Source organism: Hypanus sabinus, chromosome 18 (genome assembly GCF_030144855.1).
Source record: "Hypanus sabinus isolate sHypSab1 chromosome 18, sHypSab1.hap1, whole genome shotgun sequence".
Taxonomy (NCBI): domain Eukaryota; kingdom Metazoa; phylum Chordata; class Chondrichthyes; order Myliobatiformes; family Dasyatidae; genus Hypanus; species Hypanus sabinus.
In genome coordinates, this window is record NC_082723.1 from 20,312,218 (window position 1) to 20,332,000 (window position 19,783).

A 19,783-nucleotide genomic window follows, 5' to 3' on the forward strand; every position below is an offset into this window, starting at 1 on the left:
TGCTCTTTAGAACATTTCCACTTTGGACTGAATTTTATTCCTGGCAGCAGGTGCAGTTTTTGTGTTTGTTTTTGTAAAATCAGAAAGCAGTCCCTGCCCCCAAAATTTCCAACACATGACTCTATGCTGGATGATGCTTTGAGAACTAAATGTAAGAAGCAAGTATATAGATTTATTTTGCCTTGGGGAAATGGTTTTTAGCCTGGCCTCCTTGCGACAGTATATAAGAGACTCTTCCTTTGTTCCTAGAGGTGAGAATGTCGAGGATGCATTCCTGGAAGCAGCCAAGAAAATCTACCAGAATATTCAGGATGGCAGTCTGGATCTCAACGCAGCAGAGTCTGGAGTACAGCATAAACCGTCTGCTCCACAGGGTGGTCGACTAATCAGTGAGCCCCAGCCCCAGAGAGAAGGCTGTGGCTGCTAGTAATCTTCAGCTAGCGAACCTCTTGACCTTCCACATCCTACTCTTCTGTCTTTTGTCAAAGCAGTATTTCTCACTGCTTCCTTGTCTGCTGATAATCTGACAGGATAAATTTTGCTGCTGTGACAAGTTTAACACAATGATAAAAAGGCCTCTCGCTAAACCACCTTAGATGTTTATCAGGTTACAAGGAAAATGAGTAGAGTAATAAATCCTCTCATGCATGGAATTTAGAATTGAAATATTTTCTTACTTGTTCTTGTGGTAGTTCATCATCCCTCAATTTGTGATCCAATTTCAATGCTTGTCAGCCAAATAAATATGCTGACGTTGTATAGTTCCATCTTGCCACCATGGGGTGGGGGGAGGGGTTATAGACATAACCTCACTATCCATTCAAAAAGATTCTTGTACAGTAAATACCTTCTTACCCATACAACTGTTGTCTGTGCGGTTCAAAGTTACTGAGGTTCTTTGACTGTGAACTGACATCCAGCTCAAACTACAGGGTGTCTGTAACATGTAGAATATGCTTGTTGCTGTTCATAAGTTCCCCACCCAGTTACAAGTCTTCATGGGGTTCTAATTCCAGCTCTTGTCTTAACCTTGCACGGGGAAATGGCTATTACTCATCTTTCCCTCTTTAAAATGCAAAAGAAGGCTTTGGTGTGCTTTTTGTCATTTTATTCTTTATTAACACGTAAATATGTATAAAATTTGAAGGAACTGAACTAACATTTAAATACATCTGTATGTATATGATTTTAATGAAGAAACAAATTGATCACTGGCACTGAGTACCAGTTTGTACAGTACAATCTAAGTGACCCTTTAGCACTAGAATGGACATAATCACATTTTAAAGGAAAAATATGAGCAGTACTTTTAACACTAGTTGGTTGGGTTTCATATTCTCTTGTCATCTGGTTCCATCATTGCACTTGTGGAAAACCTGTACCATTTAATAATACTGTCCTTGTGCAGTCAACCATGTAATGTTCTCTGTAGATGTTCCTGCATTTCTGGCTGTATTTACTGCAGTACTTCATTCAAGAAAATAACTGGGTGAATGTGTGCTTTTTACTCAATACATTTAGGTGCAATTGCCCTCAATGAATTAAGTAGCCAAATTTCATTCCAAAAGTAGACTTAAAGGAGATTTGTTTTATATTTTACACATTCACTGTATTAAATACTTAAGGGTAGGGTGATTTCGATTTTTATTTCAAGGGGTGAAAGCTTGAATTTCAGTGGTGATTCAGCACATTGCCTTGGGCAGCATAAATGTGGTTAAATGCTAATTAATAATATGCATCTTTAGTTGTGTATGAAATGGGGCTGCACTGCTTGGTTTACTTTTGATAGAAATGATTCTTAATGTTCAAAATACGTCCCCTTAATAAAGACACTGATCAGGTGGAAAACCTTCACTCCTGTAGAAAAATGGGATCCTGTACAGAAATGCTTTGAGAATGCCAAACTGGAATCTGCAATATATTGGAAAATTTGTCAATTTGTGCAATGTCCCTTGTTTGTAGAGTCTTGCTATTAATTTTAAGAATGTGAGCCTTTATGTTGAATATATGGGAGTGTTGTCAAAGGCAGTGTGGTTAGAAGTCTATTGTCTTCGTTATGATGTTAAGCCTTTGCTTTAGTGAGGTGTTGCCCAGGGACCATGGCCTTGTGTGTACAACATGCAGGGATTTAGCAAGGTATTTCATTCTAAATTTGCTAAAGTTTGCTTTAGTCATTAGGTGGTGTGAGATCTGGACTACTCCTGAACAGCTTACAGTAGATCTTGTTTATATGTGACAGAAAAAGACTTTGAACTGCTGTAACTTTCATTTGATGAAACAAATGCTATTAATCTGAATATTTGTAAATAAAGTACCTGTATCTAGTTAATCTGTCCTTGTACTTATTATTTCAAATTTAACTATGGCTGGCTCTTCGAACTGTAAGCTTGGTCAATTGATATTCCTCATTATGGCAGTAGGGAATGATATGTATTCTCTGCTTGGTCGTGCAATGTAGACTTAAACTAGGATGAGAAAGGAAATGGCTGCTCTGAATTAACATTACAGAGGGATTTGAAGAATTTTCTAAGTACTATGATGCATTTCAATGTGTACTTTGGGATGATGGATATTTAACAAAAGAAATAATAACAACAATGTTTTGGAGAAACAGTTGATCCTTAAGTTTCTGAAACTGATTTTTCTTCATTCTCCTAACAATTGAATTTCAGTTCTGTTTCTCTTGGCAGAAGGCCTTTCACCTGTCTCTCAACTGATTATCTTTTTTTTAAACAAGAATACTAGCCTGTGGGTTTTTGCTGTTGACCTTCAGCCTTGTACAGTAGCAGGAGTACATATTTTGCAGTTTAAAACAGTAATATCATGAGGTCCACTTTGTATCCATAAGTCAAATCAAAATCTTGCTGCACAACTCCTCCATTGTGTGAAGCAGGGTGCTTTTCCTATGGGTATTTTTTTGCCTTCTCATTTGTACAATCCTGACTCTCTTTTTTCAACAGCTGTTTCTTTCTATGTTCTACCACCCTTTCACTTGAAGTTAGTGAATTCTATTCCACAGTTTTCAGTTTATCTTTTCCAGCAATGTTGATATTAGCCAGAACTGTGTGGCTCCATTTTTTGCACCTCCCAATCCAACATCTGCAGTTCTCCTGGTAATCCATGGCCTTGGTTTAGTTTACAGTCGGCCCTGCTTATCCACAGATTCAACCAACCGTGGATCGGGAAAACCTGGAAATTCTTTCTACAGCACTTGCTGTTTGAGCTTGCATAGACATTTTTTTCTTGTCATTATTCCCTAAACAATACAGTATAACAACTATTTACATTGTATTAGGTATAATAAGCAATCTAGAGATGATTTAAAATATACGGGAGAATGTGCATAGGTTATCGTGGATTGGGAATCGAACTAAAATCTGGAAGTTCTCTAAGTCAGAACAGATACAAGCGGTATTATTTAGCGTCAGTCAAACGTTTGTCTTAGTATATAGTATATATTTTCCCTTTCTATGCATATAAAACACGTATATATTTCAATAATTAAACCACTGCGTTACTTAGTAATAATTGTAGCTTTCATCGGGGCAGGGCCTTCACATGCTTCATTATTCTCACTTTATCCTTTAAAATTGTTCCGATCATTGACCGACTGTAGCCTAACGCTTTTCCAATGACCCATGGTGTTTCACCTCTTTCCGATGGTTTTATTATTTCCACTTTATTTTCAATTGTGATTATTTTCTGTCAATAGAACAGAAAAACTGCCAGCGGCGGGTCCAGAGCTCCGGCAGGTCCTAAAGACCACTGACTTGAGCATTCGTGTTTTTTGGTATCCCTGGGGGCTCCCGGAACCAATCCCCCATGGGTAAGGAGAGCCGACTGTAAACTGTACCGTGGGATACTGGCTGAAGTGTTTAAGCTAAGGTAACTGGCTTTACTGCTCCATGTCTACTTTTAGATTGTTACTTGAGTTCCATCATATCAATGGATTTCCAACCTTAAAACTAACTGTTTGGGTATTCTGTTCAATACCAACTTTTAAAACTTTTATTGTCCATGACTCATGAAATAAAAATGTGAAAAGAGCAATGCCTCAAATTTCTTCCTGTTTCTGACTTGACAGTATTGCTGATTGAGCTAATAACATTGCTAAGTCAACTTTTCTCTATGCGTAATCTATCACATGAACATCCAGCCACTCAGTGACCTATGCCCTGGTTTGTACCTGAAGGGTTGTCTCTAGCTAATTTGATTTTTTTTTCCTCTCACTGTTCATAGTATCTTTTTTGGAAAGGCCTGGAATTGTTCTGGGCCTACACTACACCTCCAGCATTGAATTTTAACTTCCTCAATACAAAAGGACTTTAAACCAGCAACATTTTTGATGATCTTATGTCATGCATTTCTGTGGTGCTGTGCAAGTTTGTAACTTTGAAGGCACTGTACTAATAAGAGTGCTGCATCACTTGTACAGTGTCCTCACTAAAACTGGGAAGTTAGCATGGTAAGAGACTGAATGCTAGATGTTTAACATCATCCCATTTCCCTTCCGTGCAAAATATTCAGTAGTTTAAAGATAGTTAAATGATCTAAAATTTGAACTGTTGATTTGAGCACTCTGCTTTAGGAAAATCTTAACCAGCACAGCTGTGCTTACATTTATTGAAGTAATGTATGTGCTGAGATTTATTTGGTACATGTACAGTGAAATGTGTCGAATGGATAAGGATGGTGCTGGGCAGCTCATGCTTCTGCCATCGACTCAACGTGCCCGCAACTCCAACCGTAGCTGGAGGCCTTTGGAATATGGGAGGAAACTGGGGCACCCAGAGGAAGCCCGTGCAGTCACAGAAAAAGAACGTACAGATTCTTTACAGACAGCGCCTGGGAGTTGAACCAGATCGGTGTCTGCTGCTGTAAAGCAATGTACTGTACTAATCAGTATGCTGCTGTGGTGCTCGTGGGAATGCTCCGAAACACGATCTTTCTTCAGCCTACTTTTGTTTAGTCCTGTTGTTGAGAATGTAACTGTATATTTATATCTTTATTGATTACAGCTCATCATCCAATACCATCATCCCTTCTAAACTAATCAATATTTCCAAGATAACAGCCTCATAACCTCAGTGCAATTGGATTACGGAGTTCCTCACTTGCAAATGCCAATCAGTTTGGATTGGCTACAACTTTGCCACGATTTCTACCAGCATACATAGGTGCACCACAAGGCTGGGTGCTTATCTCTTGCTTTACAGTTATGACTGTGTGGCTAAGCACAGCTCCAATGCAATATTCAAATTTGGATGGGCTTCAGGGCCAGTTGACATGCTGTATTTCTGAAGGTGAAAGCAAGAGAAGGCCCGTCAGTCTCTTCCCTTTCTGTCATTTATGACTCATGATTCTATTTAATAAGATCACTGTTAATCTTTTACCCCTGCAGCTTTTCTGGACTAATCACAATAACCTTACTTAATTGTAATATCTAAAAATGTCTTTAATACACAGCAAATTTTAAGAATTCACTGCCTCTAGGAGAAATAAAATAGCCATTTCCATTGAGTGGTGAGCCTTATTTTGGAACTGGGACCTCCACACAATTCTAGGCATTCTGGTCAGAAGTATCTACTCTCAACTTTGCCAAGCTCTAAGAATGTTCTCTTCAAGATAACTAATAGGTGTGCTTGTATCTGGGGTGGGGAAAGAGGAGGTCTAGTCTATTTTTCCTTGTACAAGAAATATCCATCACAGCAATCAATCTTGTGAACCTTCATGTTAGATACATTTCTCCATAGGTAGGTGGAGGCACCAGGAACAAGATGTCTCAGTTCTATGAAAATCTTTTGCCAAAAGTCAATCGTCCATTTGCATTATAATTATCTGCCAACCTGCACAAGGACGCACAAGTCCATCTGCATGCCAGCAGCTTTCACTGTCATATAATTAAAAAATACTACCTTTTACCTATCAAAGTGGATTTTTACTATCCCTTCACTTACCTATATCAGCACACAAAATGCTGGAGGAATTCAACAGGCCAGGCAGTATCAATGGAAAAGAGTACAGTCAACATTTCTGGCTGAGACCCTTCAAGCATGCCCAAAACGTCGACTGTACTCTTTTCCATTGATGTTGCATGGCCTGCTGAGCTCCCCCAGCATTTTGTGTGTGTTGCTTGGATTCTAAATATGCAGAATTGCATTGGGAACCTTGTCTAATGAACCAGTGCCATTGACAAATCACACAATTTAATTCCCCTGAATGGAGAGGAACACTGCAAGGTAGAGAGGTATGGCAGAGGTGATTTTTATTCTACGACTTACTGAACTAATTTAAATGTATTAAGATTTTCTGTTGCTTTACTTTTCAAGTTTTTTTTAAAACTAGTGTGATTAAGTTGTAATGGTTTTCAGCCATGTTTCTGCTTCAAAATTTCATTTGTCACATGTCTGCCCATTTCACCAGTCGAAGCATTCTCCTGTAGCTTGTTACTATTGTCTTTATTGTTTATTTTCATTTTTCTTTTAATTGTCTAATCTGAAATAAATGGAGGTTTCATTGGACAACACATTTTTTGAGAGTGTTGCTTCCTCATTTTTAATTATAGACTGAAGTTGAAGACAAATAATTAGCTAAAAATGATTTGACGATTTTCATTTGTACTTAGTGTCCAAGGCTTCTTGCTTAAGTGTCCAACAATAATCAGCCAGCGTTGATGGATTCCAATTGCCATGACAGTATTTCTCATGACAGCAATGTCCTGGTGAAACCTTTCACCATGCTTGTCACTAACAAGATTTGTCAGGGAAGAGGTCTAATTGGGAAGCTTTAGTGACATGTTACACTTCGTGGTTTTGTATGCTTGAAGCATGTTGTCAACCAGCTGCACGTGGTTCAGTGCTCTGTGGTTGCCAAGAAAATTCTCAACAACATCCTTAAATGCCTTCCATGTGATTTTCTCCAGTTTCACCGGAAGTTCTTTGAATTGCCTGTCATTGATGACCTGTTTGATTTGTGGACTAACAAAAACGCCTGCCTTAATCTTGGCATCAGTTATTGACTTGAATTACAAACTAAAATAACAAATTTAGGTGATTTTGAAAAATGGCGATGATGAGAATTTTCATGAAGATTTTCATGATTAGCAGCTCAAAATCCAAAAGGTACAGCCAAAACTATAAGAAGCAAAATCTTTGTCCAGTGTTTATTCATCTGGTAGAGATTTCTGATGAAGTAACAGTCAATGGATCAAATGTGGTTGATATAATAGGGATCATGAAGATTGAGATCCATGGCATAAAAAGATAGCAGTGTCAATAGAAAATTAACCAAATAATGGCGCACAAAGAGTAAAAGGGAGGACTGGAAGGAAATGCTGAGCGAAGCTTTCAAGAGATGTTACAAGGACTGATTCTGACTGGTTGCATCAACTTCTGGCATGGAAGTACAAATGCACAGGATTGGAAAAAGCTACAGATTGGAAACTCGGTCAGCTCCATCGTGGGCTCTGGCCTCCCTGCGTTGAGGACATCTTCAAAAGATGATCCAGCATTAAAATTAGAAACATAGAAAACTACAGTACAGTACAGGCCCTTCAGCCCACAATCCTGTTCTGAACATGTATTTACTTTAGAAATTACCTAGGGTTACCAATAGCCCTCTATTTTTCTAAGCTCCATGTACCTGTCCAGGAGCCTCTTAAAAGACCCTTTTGTTTCTGCCTCCACCACAGTCACCGGCAGCCTATTCCACTCGCTCACCACTCTGCAGAAAAGCTTAACCCTGACATCCCCTCTGTACCTAGTTCCGAGCACCTAAGAACTGTGCCTCTTGTGTTAACCATTTCAGTCCTGGGAAAAAGCCTCTGACTATCCACATGATCAATGCCTCTCATCATCTTATACACCTCTATCAGGTCACCTCTAGTCCTCCGTCAGCCAAGTTCACTCAACCTATTCTCATAAGAATAGGTTGCCCAATCCGGGCAACAGCCTTGTAAATCTCCTCTGCACCCTTTCTATGGTTTCTACATCTTTCCTGTAGTGAGGTGACCAGAATTGAGCACAGTACTCCAAGTGGGGTCTGACCAGGGTTTTATACAGCTGTAGCATTACCTCTTCGGCTCTTGAACTTAATCCCATGGATGATGAAGGCCAATGCACCGTACGACTTCTTAACCACACAGTCAACCTTGTGCAGCAGCTTTGAGTGTCCTGTAGACTTGGACCCCAAAATCCCTCTGATCCTCTACACTGCCAAGAGTTTTACCATTAATACTATATTCTGCCATCATATTTGATCTACCAAAATGAACCTTCTCACATTTGCTTGGTTGAACTCCATCTGCCAAGTCTCAGTCAGTTTTGCATCCCGTCAATGTCCCGCTCTGACTGCCCACAACACTATCCACAACACCCCCAAGCTTTGTGTCATCAGCAAATTTACTAACCCATTCCTCCCACTTCCTCATCCAAGTAGGTCATTTATAAAAATCATGAAGAGAAAGGGTCCCAGAATAGATCCCTGAGGGATACCACTGGTCACATCCTCAAAAAATTCAGTCAGGCTAGTAAAGCTGATAATAATTTCTTGGGCTATCTCTGCTCCCTTTCTTGAATAAGGGAACAGTATCTGCAACCCTCCAATCCTTTGGAACCTCTGCCACCTCCATTGATGATGCAAAGATCATTGGCAGAAGCTCAGCAATCTCCTCCCTTGCCTCCCACAGTAGCCTGGGGTATTTCTCATCTGGTCCTGGTAACTTATCCAACTGGATGCTTTTCAAAAGCTCCAGCACATGCTCTTTCTTAATGTCTCTCTGTCCAAGCTTTTCAGTGCATTGTAAGTCACTGCTACAATTGCCAAGGTCCTTCTCCATAGTGAATACTGAAGCAAAGTATTCGTTAAGTACCTCTGCTATCTCCTCCAGTTCCATACACACTTTTCCACTGTCACACTTGATCGGGCCTATTCTCTCACATCTTATCCTCTTGCTCTTCACATACTTGTAGAATGCCTTGGGGTTTTCCTTAATCCCGCTCAGCCAAAGGCTTCTCAAGGCCCTTCTGGCTCTCCTAATTTCATTCTTAAACTCCTTCCTGCTAGCCTTATAATCTAGATCTCTATTATTATGTAGCTTTTTTGAACCTTGTGAAAACTTTTCTTCTTGACTAGATTTTCAACAGCCTTTGTACAATTGGTTCCTGTACCCTACCATCCTTTCCGTGGCTCATTGGAACGCGACATTTCTGCTCTATATTTCCCTGAGAACATCTGTTCCCTATTTATGCTTCCAAGTTCCTACCTGATAGCTTCATATTTCCCCTTACTCCAATTAAACGCTTTCCTAAATTGTCTGTTCCTATCCCCTTCCCATGCTATGGTAAAGGAGATAGAATTGTGATCACTATCTCCAAAATGCTCTCCCACTGAGAGACCTGACACCTGACTAGATTCATTTTCCAATACAAGATCAAGTACAGCCTCTCCTCTTGTAGGCTTATCTACATACTGGGTTAAGAAACCTTCCTGAACACACCTGACAAACTCCACGCCATCTAAACCCCTCACTCTAGGGAGATGCCAATCAATATTGGGGAAATTAATATCTCCCACCATGACAACCCTGTCATTATTACACCTTTCCAGAATCTGTCTCCCTATCTGCTCCTTGATGTCCCTTTACTATTGGGTGGTCTATAAAAAAAATACCCAGTAGATTTATTGAACCCTTCCTGTTCCTAACTTCCACTCACAGAGACTCAGTAGACAATCCCTCCATGGCTTCCTCCTTTTCTGCAGCCATTTACACCACACGCTGCACCTGCAAAGCTAACCACATTGTGAAGAACCCAACACACCCCTCGTACAAACTCTTCTCCCTCCTGCCATCTGGTAAGAGGTACTGAAGCATTCGGGCTCTCATGACCAGACTGTGCAATGGTTTCTTCCCCCAAGCCATCAGAATCATTATCCAGAGTCTCTAGACTGATACCTACATCATTTATTATTATATTGAAATTAGTCCTCTACTGTGCCTATTGTCTTGTTTATTATTAATTAATTATTGTACTGCCCTGCACTGTTGTGTGCTCTTTATGTAGTCCTGTGTAGGTCTGTAGTCCAGTGTAGTTTTTGTGTTGTTTTATGTAGTCTAGTGTAGTCTTGAGTTGTCTCACATAGTCTAGTGTAGTTTTGTGTTTCATGTAGCACCAGGGTCCTGGAGGAAAGTTGTTTCATTTTTACTGTGCACTGTACCAGCAGTTTATGGTCGAAATGACAATAAAAATTGACTTGATGACACTACCTCTGATCAGTAGTGCCATGCCCCCACCTTGTATGAGTATCATGGACTCACACGATCCAGGAGATACCCTCTTCTCATTGCTACCATCAGGGAGGTGGTACAGGAGCCCGATGCCACATACTCATCATTTAGGAACAGGTTCTTCCCCTCTGCCATCAGATTCCTGAATGGTTCATTAACCCATGAACACTACTATTTCAGCAGTATTTTAAAAACTATTTCTTATTGTAACTTGTAGTTTGATTAGGTGTTGCACTGTACCGATTTTGCAAAACAACCATGTCCATGTTGTACGCCAGTGCTAATAGGCCTGCTCTGATTGTGCTTAGGAGCACTGTTTATCTTTGGACATGTAGTCATGCTGACCTTTGAGGAGAATAGACTTTGCAAAGGTATGGACAGATAGTGGCAAATGAAATTTAAAGCTGCGAAATGTGATAAGGAGATTGAGAAGAGGTAATATAAGTCAGAGGGCACAATTCCAGAATGGACAGTACCGAGGGTAAAAGCTGTCTGCAGTTTGTTGAAGGTGATGGGTGAAGCCAGGCAGGTGGAAAAGGTAAAGGGTCGGAGAAGAAGGTGGTGGCACGCTTGGTTGCAGCGACCTCTCCGGATCCAACAACTGCTGCAGATGTGTGTCTTCAACGTGTCCCTTGTGATCACAAGACCCTGTTGGACATTGGCAATATAAAATAGTGAAGTCTAGTCTGTTGATGAGTCCAATGGCGGGGAGCTGCATGGTCTTGGTTGTTGTACAGTCCCGACCTTCATTCCATGACATTGCCTGTTACAGCCACCCGGGGGAGGAGAGAACAGAGGTGCAGCAGATGCTCTGGAGTCTGTTCTGGGTTGGGAGCTTGCCTCTCCTGTCGGTGCTGATCTCTGGTGTTCGCTCCCTAGAAGAAAAGCCTGACTGGCTGACCCAGCAAGAAGCAGGTTGATTTACCTTTGCTGAACTGCGTACCTGTTCATGCAGATAAGTGGCTACAGGACAACATCCCAAACACCATCAATCTTCAGCCCATGCCACCTGGGGATTTGTGCTATTTTCATTTTGTGATTGTATGGGCTATCATAATTATATGTGCTGAGTGTGACTGTATGGACTGTTTTGCATCTTGGACCCTGAGGAGCACTGTTTCATTGAGCTGTATAAATATGTATGGTTGAATGACAATTAGACTTGAACTTGAAGTACTTAGTAAGATCATATGGGATCTGGGCCTCATAAGTACAAGAGTGAAGGTTACAATGAACCTTCATAAATCAATAGTTCAGCCACAAGGTGGAGAAATGAGTCCAATTCTGGTCTACTTTTTCACAAAGATGTGAAAGCTTTAGAAAGTGTGGAGAGATTTACCAAAATGATTCCAGAGAAAAGAAACTTTAGAGAAGTTCCTTCAAAGAGGACTTAGCTTGGTGGAGATATTTAAAATCATAAAGGGTATAGACTCCATAGATGGATAGAACATGGTCAGAGGAATTATGAAGTAGGGGACATGGAGTGAACACAATTGGCAAATGAACCAAAAATGACAGAGGATTCTTTTACTCTGAGTTGCTAAGGTCAAGAATACACCACTGATTGTGCCAGGATCAAAAAGGGAGTATCTGAAAGGGGAGAATTATGGTAGTGCATTTCTTGGGAGTAAGTAGGACTGGACAACCTGCTGGAACAGTTGGCCATGTCAAAGGTGCTTCTATAGATGCACAGTGGAGAGAATCCTGACTGCCTGCATCATGGTCTGGTATGGAAGCACCAGTGCCCAAGAACAGAAAAGTCCATGAAAAGTGATGGATACAGCCTGGTCCATCACAGGCAAAGTCCTCACCACTGGGCACATCTACAAGGAGCACTGCTGCAAGAAAACAGTATTCATGAAGAAGAACCCCATCCAAGCCATGCTCTCCTCTCACTGCTGCAATCTGGAAGGAGATTCCGGAGCTCTAGGTCCCACACCACCAGGATCAGGAACACTTGTTACCCTTCAGCCATCAGGCTAATAAACCAGTGTGGATAACTTCACTCATGTCAACACTGAACTGATTTCCCAACCTATGGATTCACTTTCAAGGATTCGACAACTCATGATCTCAGTTATTTATTTATTTGTGTGTTTTTTTTTTGGACTTGCAATTTGTATTTTGTCTGTCAGTCTTTTTTTTCATCAATTGTATTGCATTTCTTTGTTCTACTGTGAATGTCTGCAAGAAAATGAATCTCATGGTTGTATATGGCAACATATATGTACTTCAACAATAAATTTACTTTGAATTTTAAAGGTGCTATGGGAATATAAACTGTCACTTTAAGAGGGAAGACGGTCAGGAAAAACAAACGGAAAGATTCTACTTCTGAATATTCAAAGGTTGTAATGCTTACAGAGTTCCAACTGAATCAAATTATCTATCAGACAACTTGACAATCAAAATATAAAATAAAATTCTATATAAACAATGTGTGAGTGAATAATATCCAAGAAATATGCCCCATTTAACAATACTACAAAGTGAGACTGTGACGTCCAGCGCTGTAAAAATATTTGTGCACGAATCTTAAACTCCTGCACCACAAATATTCTTGCCCTTTTGAAGCTGGAGATTTGGTGTAAATATTAAGAAGATGTGGGGAGGAGCTAGAGCTGAGAATAGAATATTATAAACAGTTTGAGAAGCTTTATTTCAAATGTGAATTTGTAACCAATGGGAACCTCTCCCACCCCTTTCCTCCAGTAACAAAGCACTGCTGACACATTCCTGGACTAGTTTCTTTCCATGTCATCACAGCTCAAGTACACTGCAATGGATGTGAGAATTGTTCTTAAGACAGCAGAGCAGTTGGTCCTGTATGAAAAACAAAATGGTAGTTGACTGTATTCAGCCAGCTGTAGAAATAAGGAATATCTTTTAAATAATTAAATGATTAATTCCTTCTAAAACACATTTTAATTAACAAGTTTGCTAGTGATTTCTATCCAGTCTTTAACTTGGTATACACTCAGTGACGACTTTATTAGGTACCTCTTGACCCTTATAAAGTGACCACCAAGTATATGTTCATGGACCGTGCTGTGGTAGCCCATCCACTTCAAGGGTTGACTTGTTGTGTGTCCTAAGTTGCATTGTGGTCATATGAGTTACTGTTGCCTTCCTGTCAGCTCAGGTTTAATTGCCATTCAACCAACTGCCAAATGAAACAGTATTACTCTGGGATCAAGGTGCAAAACACAGTACCAACAGTCATACACAGCAGAAGACACATAGAGCATATATGAGGTAGCAAGTACATATAAGCTATTAGTAAAATGCAGTTACACAATAAAAGAATAGAGTCCAAGACCATAAGTCCATGAAAGTTGCAGCATCCAGCAGTCGAACACAATATGGCTTGTCTTCTGACAAGTGAACACTGGGGGGCAGCACTGCTTCCAGCTTCCAACCCTCTGGTGGAGTGCACTGACTCCAAAGCCTCTCTACTAGGCTGCAGTAAACAAGTGACTCCACAGCTTGAACTTAGTTCTTGCTATGACCCAGGCCACGCAGTCTCCTACCATCTGCCAATAAGTTAGTGAACTGGACTTTTAGTATTACAAATTAACAATGTTCACCATCCTGCGATCACAAGGAAAGCAAATAAGGCAATCATTTGTGGTTAGACTGTGCACTGCATTCGCACACCAACTCCTCTCATGCCTCTCCGATGCAGGCTGCAGCACGATCTGCACCAACTGCAGTTTCTCAGCCAATGAGCAACTCACTAATGGACAGATCTACAGTACTTCAAGTTCCTAATGTCAAGCAGGGTCTTGTGATCATAAAAAATGTTTACAAAAGATAATAACACTGTTGGTTGGCCTCATGGAATCCATCGTGTCTGAGCATGCTGCCAGCTTACCAGAAGAAGCTTGAACCAGCCTGGCCATTCTCCTCTGACCTCTCTCATTTTCAGCCACATTCATTTTTATTTGATTTTTTACACCATTCTCTGTAAACTCTAGAGACTGTTGTGTGTGAAAATCCAAGGAGATCACAGTTTCTGAGATACTCAAACCATCCCATCCTACACCAAAGTCAAAATCACTTACTCCACAGTCAAAGTCACTTGCATCACGTTTTTTCCCCATTCTGAAGTTTGGTCTGAACAACAACTCCACCCCTTGACCATGTCTGCATGCTTCTATGCATTGAGTTAGCTGATTAGATATTTGCATTTACGAGTGTACCTAATAAGCTGGCCACTGAATGATGTTGTACAACAAGATGTTGTAGATTTAAATAGCTTTATTGCTTATAAATTGAAATATCTGTTAAATACCTTTAAATTTGCTACTGAAGCCTTCAATCAAGAATCCAGTAGATGGCAATCTTTGACTGTACGTTGCTCTCAGAGCCAAAATATTAATTTTCACTCATTATTCTTTTATCAGGTTGATTGATAGCAAAAGTAATTTGTCATGAAATAGTGTAAAAAATATATTTTCATTCCATCAGATTTTGATTTGCAACATTCCATGTAGCAGTATGTTATTGAAGTATCAGGGGGATATTATCCAAAGTTCAAAGCAAATTAATTAACAAGGTACCTGCATGTCACCATATACTACCCTGAGATTCATTTTCTTGCAGGTACTTACAGGACAAGATATACAATAGAAGTTCATGAAAAATCATACTTAAACAAAGACTGACAATCAGTGTGCAATTGAAGACAAACTGCAAATAAATAAAGATCATGTTGAGAACACGAGTTATAAAGAGTCCTTGGAAAGTGAGTCTGTAGGTTCGGGAACCTGATGGTTGTATGGAAATAAATGTTCCTGAACCTGGTGTTGTGGGACCTGAGACTTCTGAACGGGGCATGGCCTGGATGGTGGGGGTCTTTGCTGGTGGATGCTACCTTCTTGTGGCAATGCTCCATGTGAATATACTCACTGATGGGAAGGGCTTTCAATATGATGGACTGGGCTGCATCCATCACTTTCTGTAGCCTTTTTTTAGCATTGTTGGACATTGGTATTTCCATACCAGGTCGTGATGCAACCAGCTAAGATACTCTCCACTGTCCTTCTGTAGAGGTTTGTCAAAGTTTTTGTTCAGATGCCAAATCTACACAAATTTCTAACAAAATAGAGGCACTGTTGTGTCTTCTTTGTGATGGCACTTGTGTTCTGGCCCTAAGGACAGAGTCCCTAATTTGTTAACACCTAGGAATTTTAAGCCACTGACCCTCTCCGCATCTGTTCCCCAAATGCGGATGGGCTCATGGACCTCTGTTTTTCCCCTCCTGTAACTGATTATCTGCTCTTTGGTTTTGCTGGTATTGAGTGAGAGGTTGTTGTGGCAGCACTCAACCAGATTTTCAGGTTCATCACCACCTTTGATTCAGCCAACAACAGTGGTGTCATCAGCAAACGTGAATATGGTGTTGGAGCAGTACTTAGCCTCACAGTCATAAGTATAAAGTGAGTAGAGCAGGGGTAAGCTCACAGCCCTGTGGTGCATCGTGTTGATGAGTGTGGAGGAGATGTTGTTGCCAATCTGTACGAACTGGCGTCTGCTAATGAGAAAATCAGGGATCTAGTTGTACAGGGAGGTATGGGAGGCCAGGTCTGGAAGCTTAGTGATGAGTTTCATGGGGGGTGATGATGTTGAATGCTGAACTATAGTCAATGAAGAACATCCTAATATATGCATCTTCATTGTCCAGATATTCCAGAGCAGAGTGAAGAGCAAATGTAATGGCAGCTGCTGTAGGGCAGATCCAAGTTATTTCTCAGGCAAACAACCAATCTCTCACATCACTTCATTACGGTGGATGTATGTGCTACTAGATGATTATCATTGAGGCAGGTTAACATGTTCTTCTTGGACACCAGTCTGATTGATTTCTACTTGAAGCAGGCGGCTCTATTCAAGACTGCTGAAGTGAGAGGCTGAAGATTTTGATAAACACTCCAGCCAGTTGCTTGACATAGGTATTCAAAACTTGGCGAGCTACACCATTTGAGCTGGATGCTATCTGTGGACTGATCCTCCTGAAAGATGCTCTCACATCAGCCTCAAAGACTGAAATCACAGGACTCCCTAGAACTCAATGATATTAGAGGCAATTTTGAAAAAAAGATCACCATTTGAATATAATTACTCACTGGAGAAAACATGTAAAATAATCAATACCCCATCTCAAACCATTCAGTTCAGCTGGAATCGATTTCACACAAAACCCTCTCACCTTCCTGTACCATCTTTTTCTGCATGACCTGCAGAATCTTTTTGTAGATTCTGTTTTGTAAAATCTTTTAATGCTGTCAAAAAAACCATTTGATCCTTCTATTTAAGTACTGCCTCAACAACAAATGGCTTCTTTGTTCACAGAACTTTTAACATTAAGTATTACCTAAACTTTGTTAAAACTTACCTTTTCTCCTAAAGATAATTTTTATTTGAACAATTCTGCAGTCTGCTCCTTTGATTTTAATATCTTTAAGATATTTAGCGGTCTAGCAATTTTTTTTTCAAAGCAGTTTCAATGGATCACACTGGCCATTAGTAATGAGGAAATAAGCATCTTCTGGGCTCTTGAAGAATGGAACAGATTATCCTCAGATGCCCTGTGTACTCGCCCCGTGATTACATAAACGTTTTGTCACTGCGTGATTCCCAATCATTTTAAATCTAGTATCTCCAATACTGCTTATTTTTTGGGTTTTGAAGGCAGTATCAATTAAATTAAGAAAAAAGCATAAATATTAAAAATCTTTAGTCTTCCATTTAATCATTGCTTTGATAGATTCTAGATTTAGTGTATGTTTCATTTGAGGTGGGCTTATACCACATTTTATTTGAAATAGTTGAACTTTACTTAATTATTATAAAATCAAAAACTGAGATGTACAGCTCAAAACCCATTCTTCAGGAAGGGAAAACAGGAAGATGAAACTTTAAATGTATAAGATGATGAGAGGCATTGATCGTGTGGATAGTCAGAGGCTTTAACCAGGGCTAAAATGGCTAATAGGAGGAGGCATAGTTTTAAGTTGTTAGAAGTAGGTACTGAGGGGATGTCAGAAGTAAGTTTGTCACACAGAGAATGGTGGGTGTGTGGAATGCTCTAGCAGCGATGGTGGTAGAGGCGGATACAATAGGATCTTTTAAGAAACTCTTAGGTACATGGAGCTTAGAAAAATAGAGGGCTATGCAGTAGGGAAATTCTAGATGGTTTCTAGGTAGGTTTCATGGTTATTACAACATTGTGGGCTGAAGGGCCTGTAATGTGCTATAGATTTCTATGTTTTATGTTCTTTATGGGAATCATCATCAAGAATGGATGGTCTACTGTCTCAAGCACTCACACGTGAAATAGAGTGAACCACAAGATCAGAGACACTCACCTATCACAGACCCAGTACTCTATGGTCATCATTTGCAAGTTCCAGATGAATTTAATTGACTTTATTTCTTACATCCTTCACATACATGAGGAGTAAAAACACTTACGTTACTTCTCCATCTAAGTGTACAATGTGCAATCATAATAATTTATAATAAATCGAACAGTCAATGTAAATCAGCATGAGCTGAGCAGTTTGATGCCCTGGTGGAAGAAGCTGTCAAACTTACCGGCCTATAATTTCCCAGATTTCTTTTAGAGCCTTTTTTAAACAACAGAACTACATGAGTATCTTCCAATCCTCCGGCACCTCACCCGTGGATACCAACTTTTTAAATATATCTGCCAGGGCCCCAGCAATTTCAACACTAGTCTCCTTCAAGGTCTGAGGGAATACTCAGTCAGGCCCTGGGGATTTATCTACTCTGATTTGCCTCAAGACAGCAAGGACCTCCTCCTCCTCTTTAATCTGTATAGGTTCCATGACCTCACTACTTCTTTGCCTTATTTCCATAGACTCCTTGCCAGTTTCCTTAATAAATACAGATGCAAAAAAAAAAAACATTTAAGATCTCCCCCATTTCTTTTGGTTCCATACATAGTCAACCACTCTGATCTTCAAGAGGACCAATTTTATCCCTTACTATCCTTTTGCTCTTAATATACCTCTTCGGATTATCCTTCACCTTGACTGCCAAAGCTACCTCATGTCTTCTTTTAGCCCTCCTGATTTCTTTCTTAAGTATTTTCTTGCACTTTTTATACTCCCCAAGCACCTTATTTGCTCATTGTTGCCTATACCTGTCATACATCTCTCTCTTCTTCTTTATCAGATTTCTAATATCCCTCGAAAAACAAGGTTCCTTATTCTTATTCACTTTGCCTTTAATCCTGACAGGAACATACAAACTCTGTACTCTCAAAATTTCTCCTTTGAAGGCCTTTCACTTACCAATCACATCCTTGCCAGAGAACAACCTGTCCCAATCCACGCTTTTTAGATCTTTTCTCATTCCTTCAAATTTGGCCTTTTTTCAGTTTAGAACCCCAACCCGAGGACCAGATCTATCTTTATCCATGACCAAGTTGAAACTAATGGCATTATGATCACTAGACCCAATGTGTTCCCCTACACACACTTCCGTCACTTGTCCTAACTCGTTTCCTAATAGGAGATCTAATATTGCATCCTCTCTAGTTGGTACATCTATATATTGATTTAGAAAACTTCCCTGAACACATTTTACAAACTCTAACCCGTCTAGACTTTTAACAGTATGGGAGTCCTAATCACTATGTGGAAAATTAAAATTCCCTACTATCACAACTTTATGTTTCCTGCGCTTTTCTGCTATCTCTCTGCAGATTTGCTCCTCCAATTCTCGCTGACTATTGGGTGGTCTATAATACAACCCCGTTAATGTGATCATACCTTTCCTGTTTCTCAGCTCCACTCATATGGCCTCTGTAGTCAAGCCCTCTAATCTGTCCTGCCTGAACACTGCTGTAACACTTTCCCTGATTAGAATGCCACACCCCCACCCTTCATTCCTCTGCCTCTATCACGCGTGTAACATTGGAACCCTGGAACATTAAGCTGCCAGTCCTGCCCCTCCTTTAGTCAAATTTCACTAATGGCTATAACGTCATAATTCCATGCATCAATCCACACCCTCAGCTCGTCTGCCTTCCCCACAATACTCCTCGCATTGAAATAGACTCACCTCAGAAGATTATTACCACCACACACAACACTTCTAGTTGTGACTTTGCATGAAGTTTTAACATCATTTATTTTCACCCCGCTCCACTATCTGCTCTGGCACTCTGATTCCCATCCCCCTGCAAATCTAGTTTAAACCCTCCCCAATAGAACTAGCAAACCTCCCTGCAAGGATATTGGTCCCCCTGTAGTTCAGGTGTAACCCGTCTCCCTTGTACAGGCCCCACCTGCCCCAGAAGAGGTCCCAATGATCCAAAAATCTGAAACCCTGCCCCCTACACCAGTTCTTTAGCCACATGTTCATCCTCCAGAGCATCCTACACTTACCCTCACTGGCACGTGGCACAGGTAGCAATCCTGAGATTACTACCCTCGGGGTCCTGCTTTTTAACTTCCTACCAAGCTC

At 40.3% G+C, this 19,783-nt stretch overlaps 1 protein-coding gene across 2 annotated transcripts in view; it reads left to right on the plus strand.

Moving 5' to 3' along the window:
- The window catches only part of LOC132407393 (ras-related protein Rab-14), a 38,881-nt gene extending 36,552 nt beyond the window's left edge, over positions 1-2,329 (plus strand). For both annotated transcript variants that reach the window (XM_059993809.1, XM_059993810.1), the window contains one exon: positions 250-2,329. In XM_059993809.1, coding sequence (XP_059849792.1) covers positions 250-427 — 178 coding nt within the window. In that variant the 3' untranslated portion in view covers positions 428-2,329. The remainder of the gene's footprint in view (positions 1-249) is intronic.
- The last annotated feature ends 17,454 nt before the right edge of the window (positions 2,330-19,783 follow it).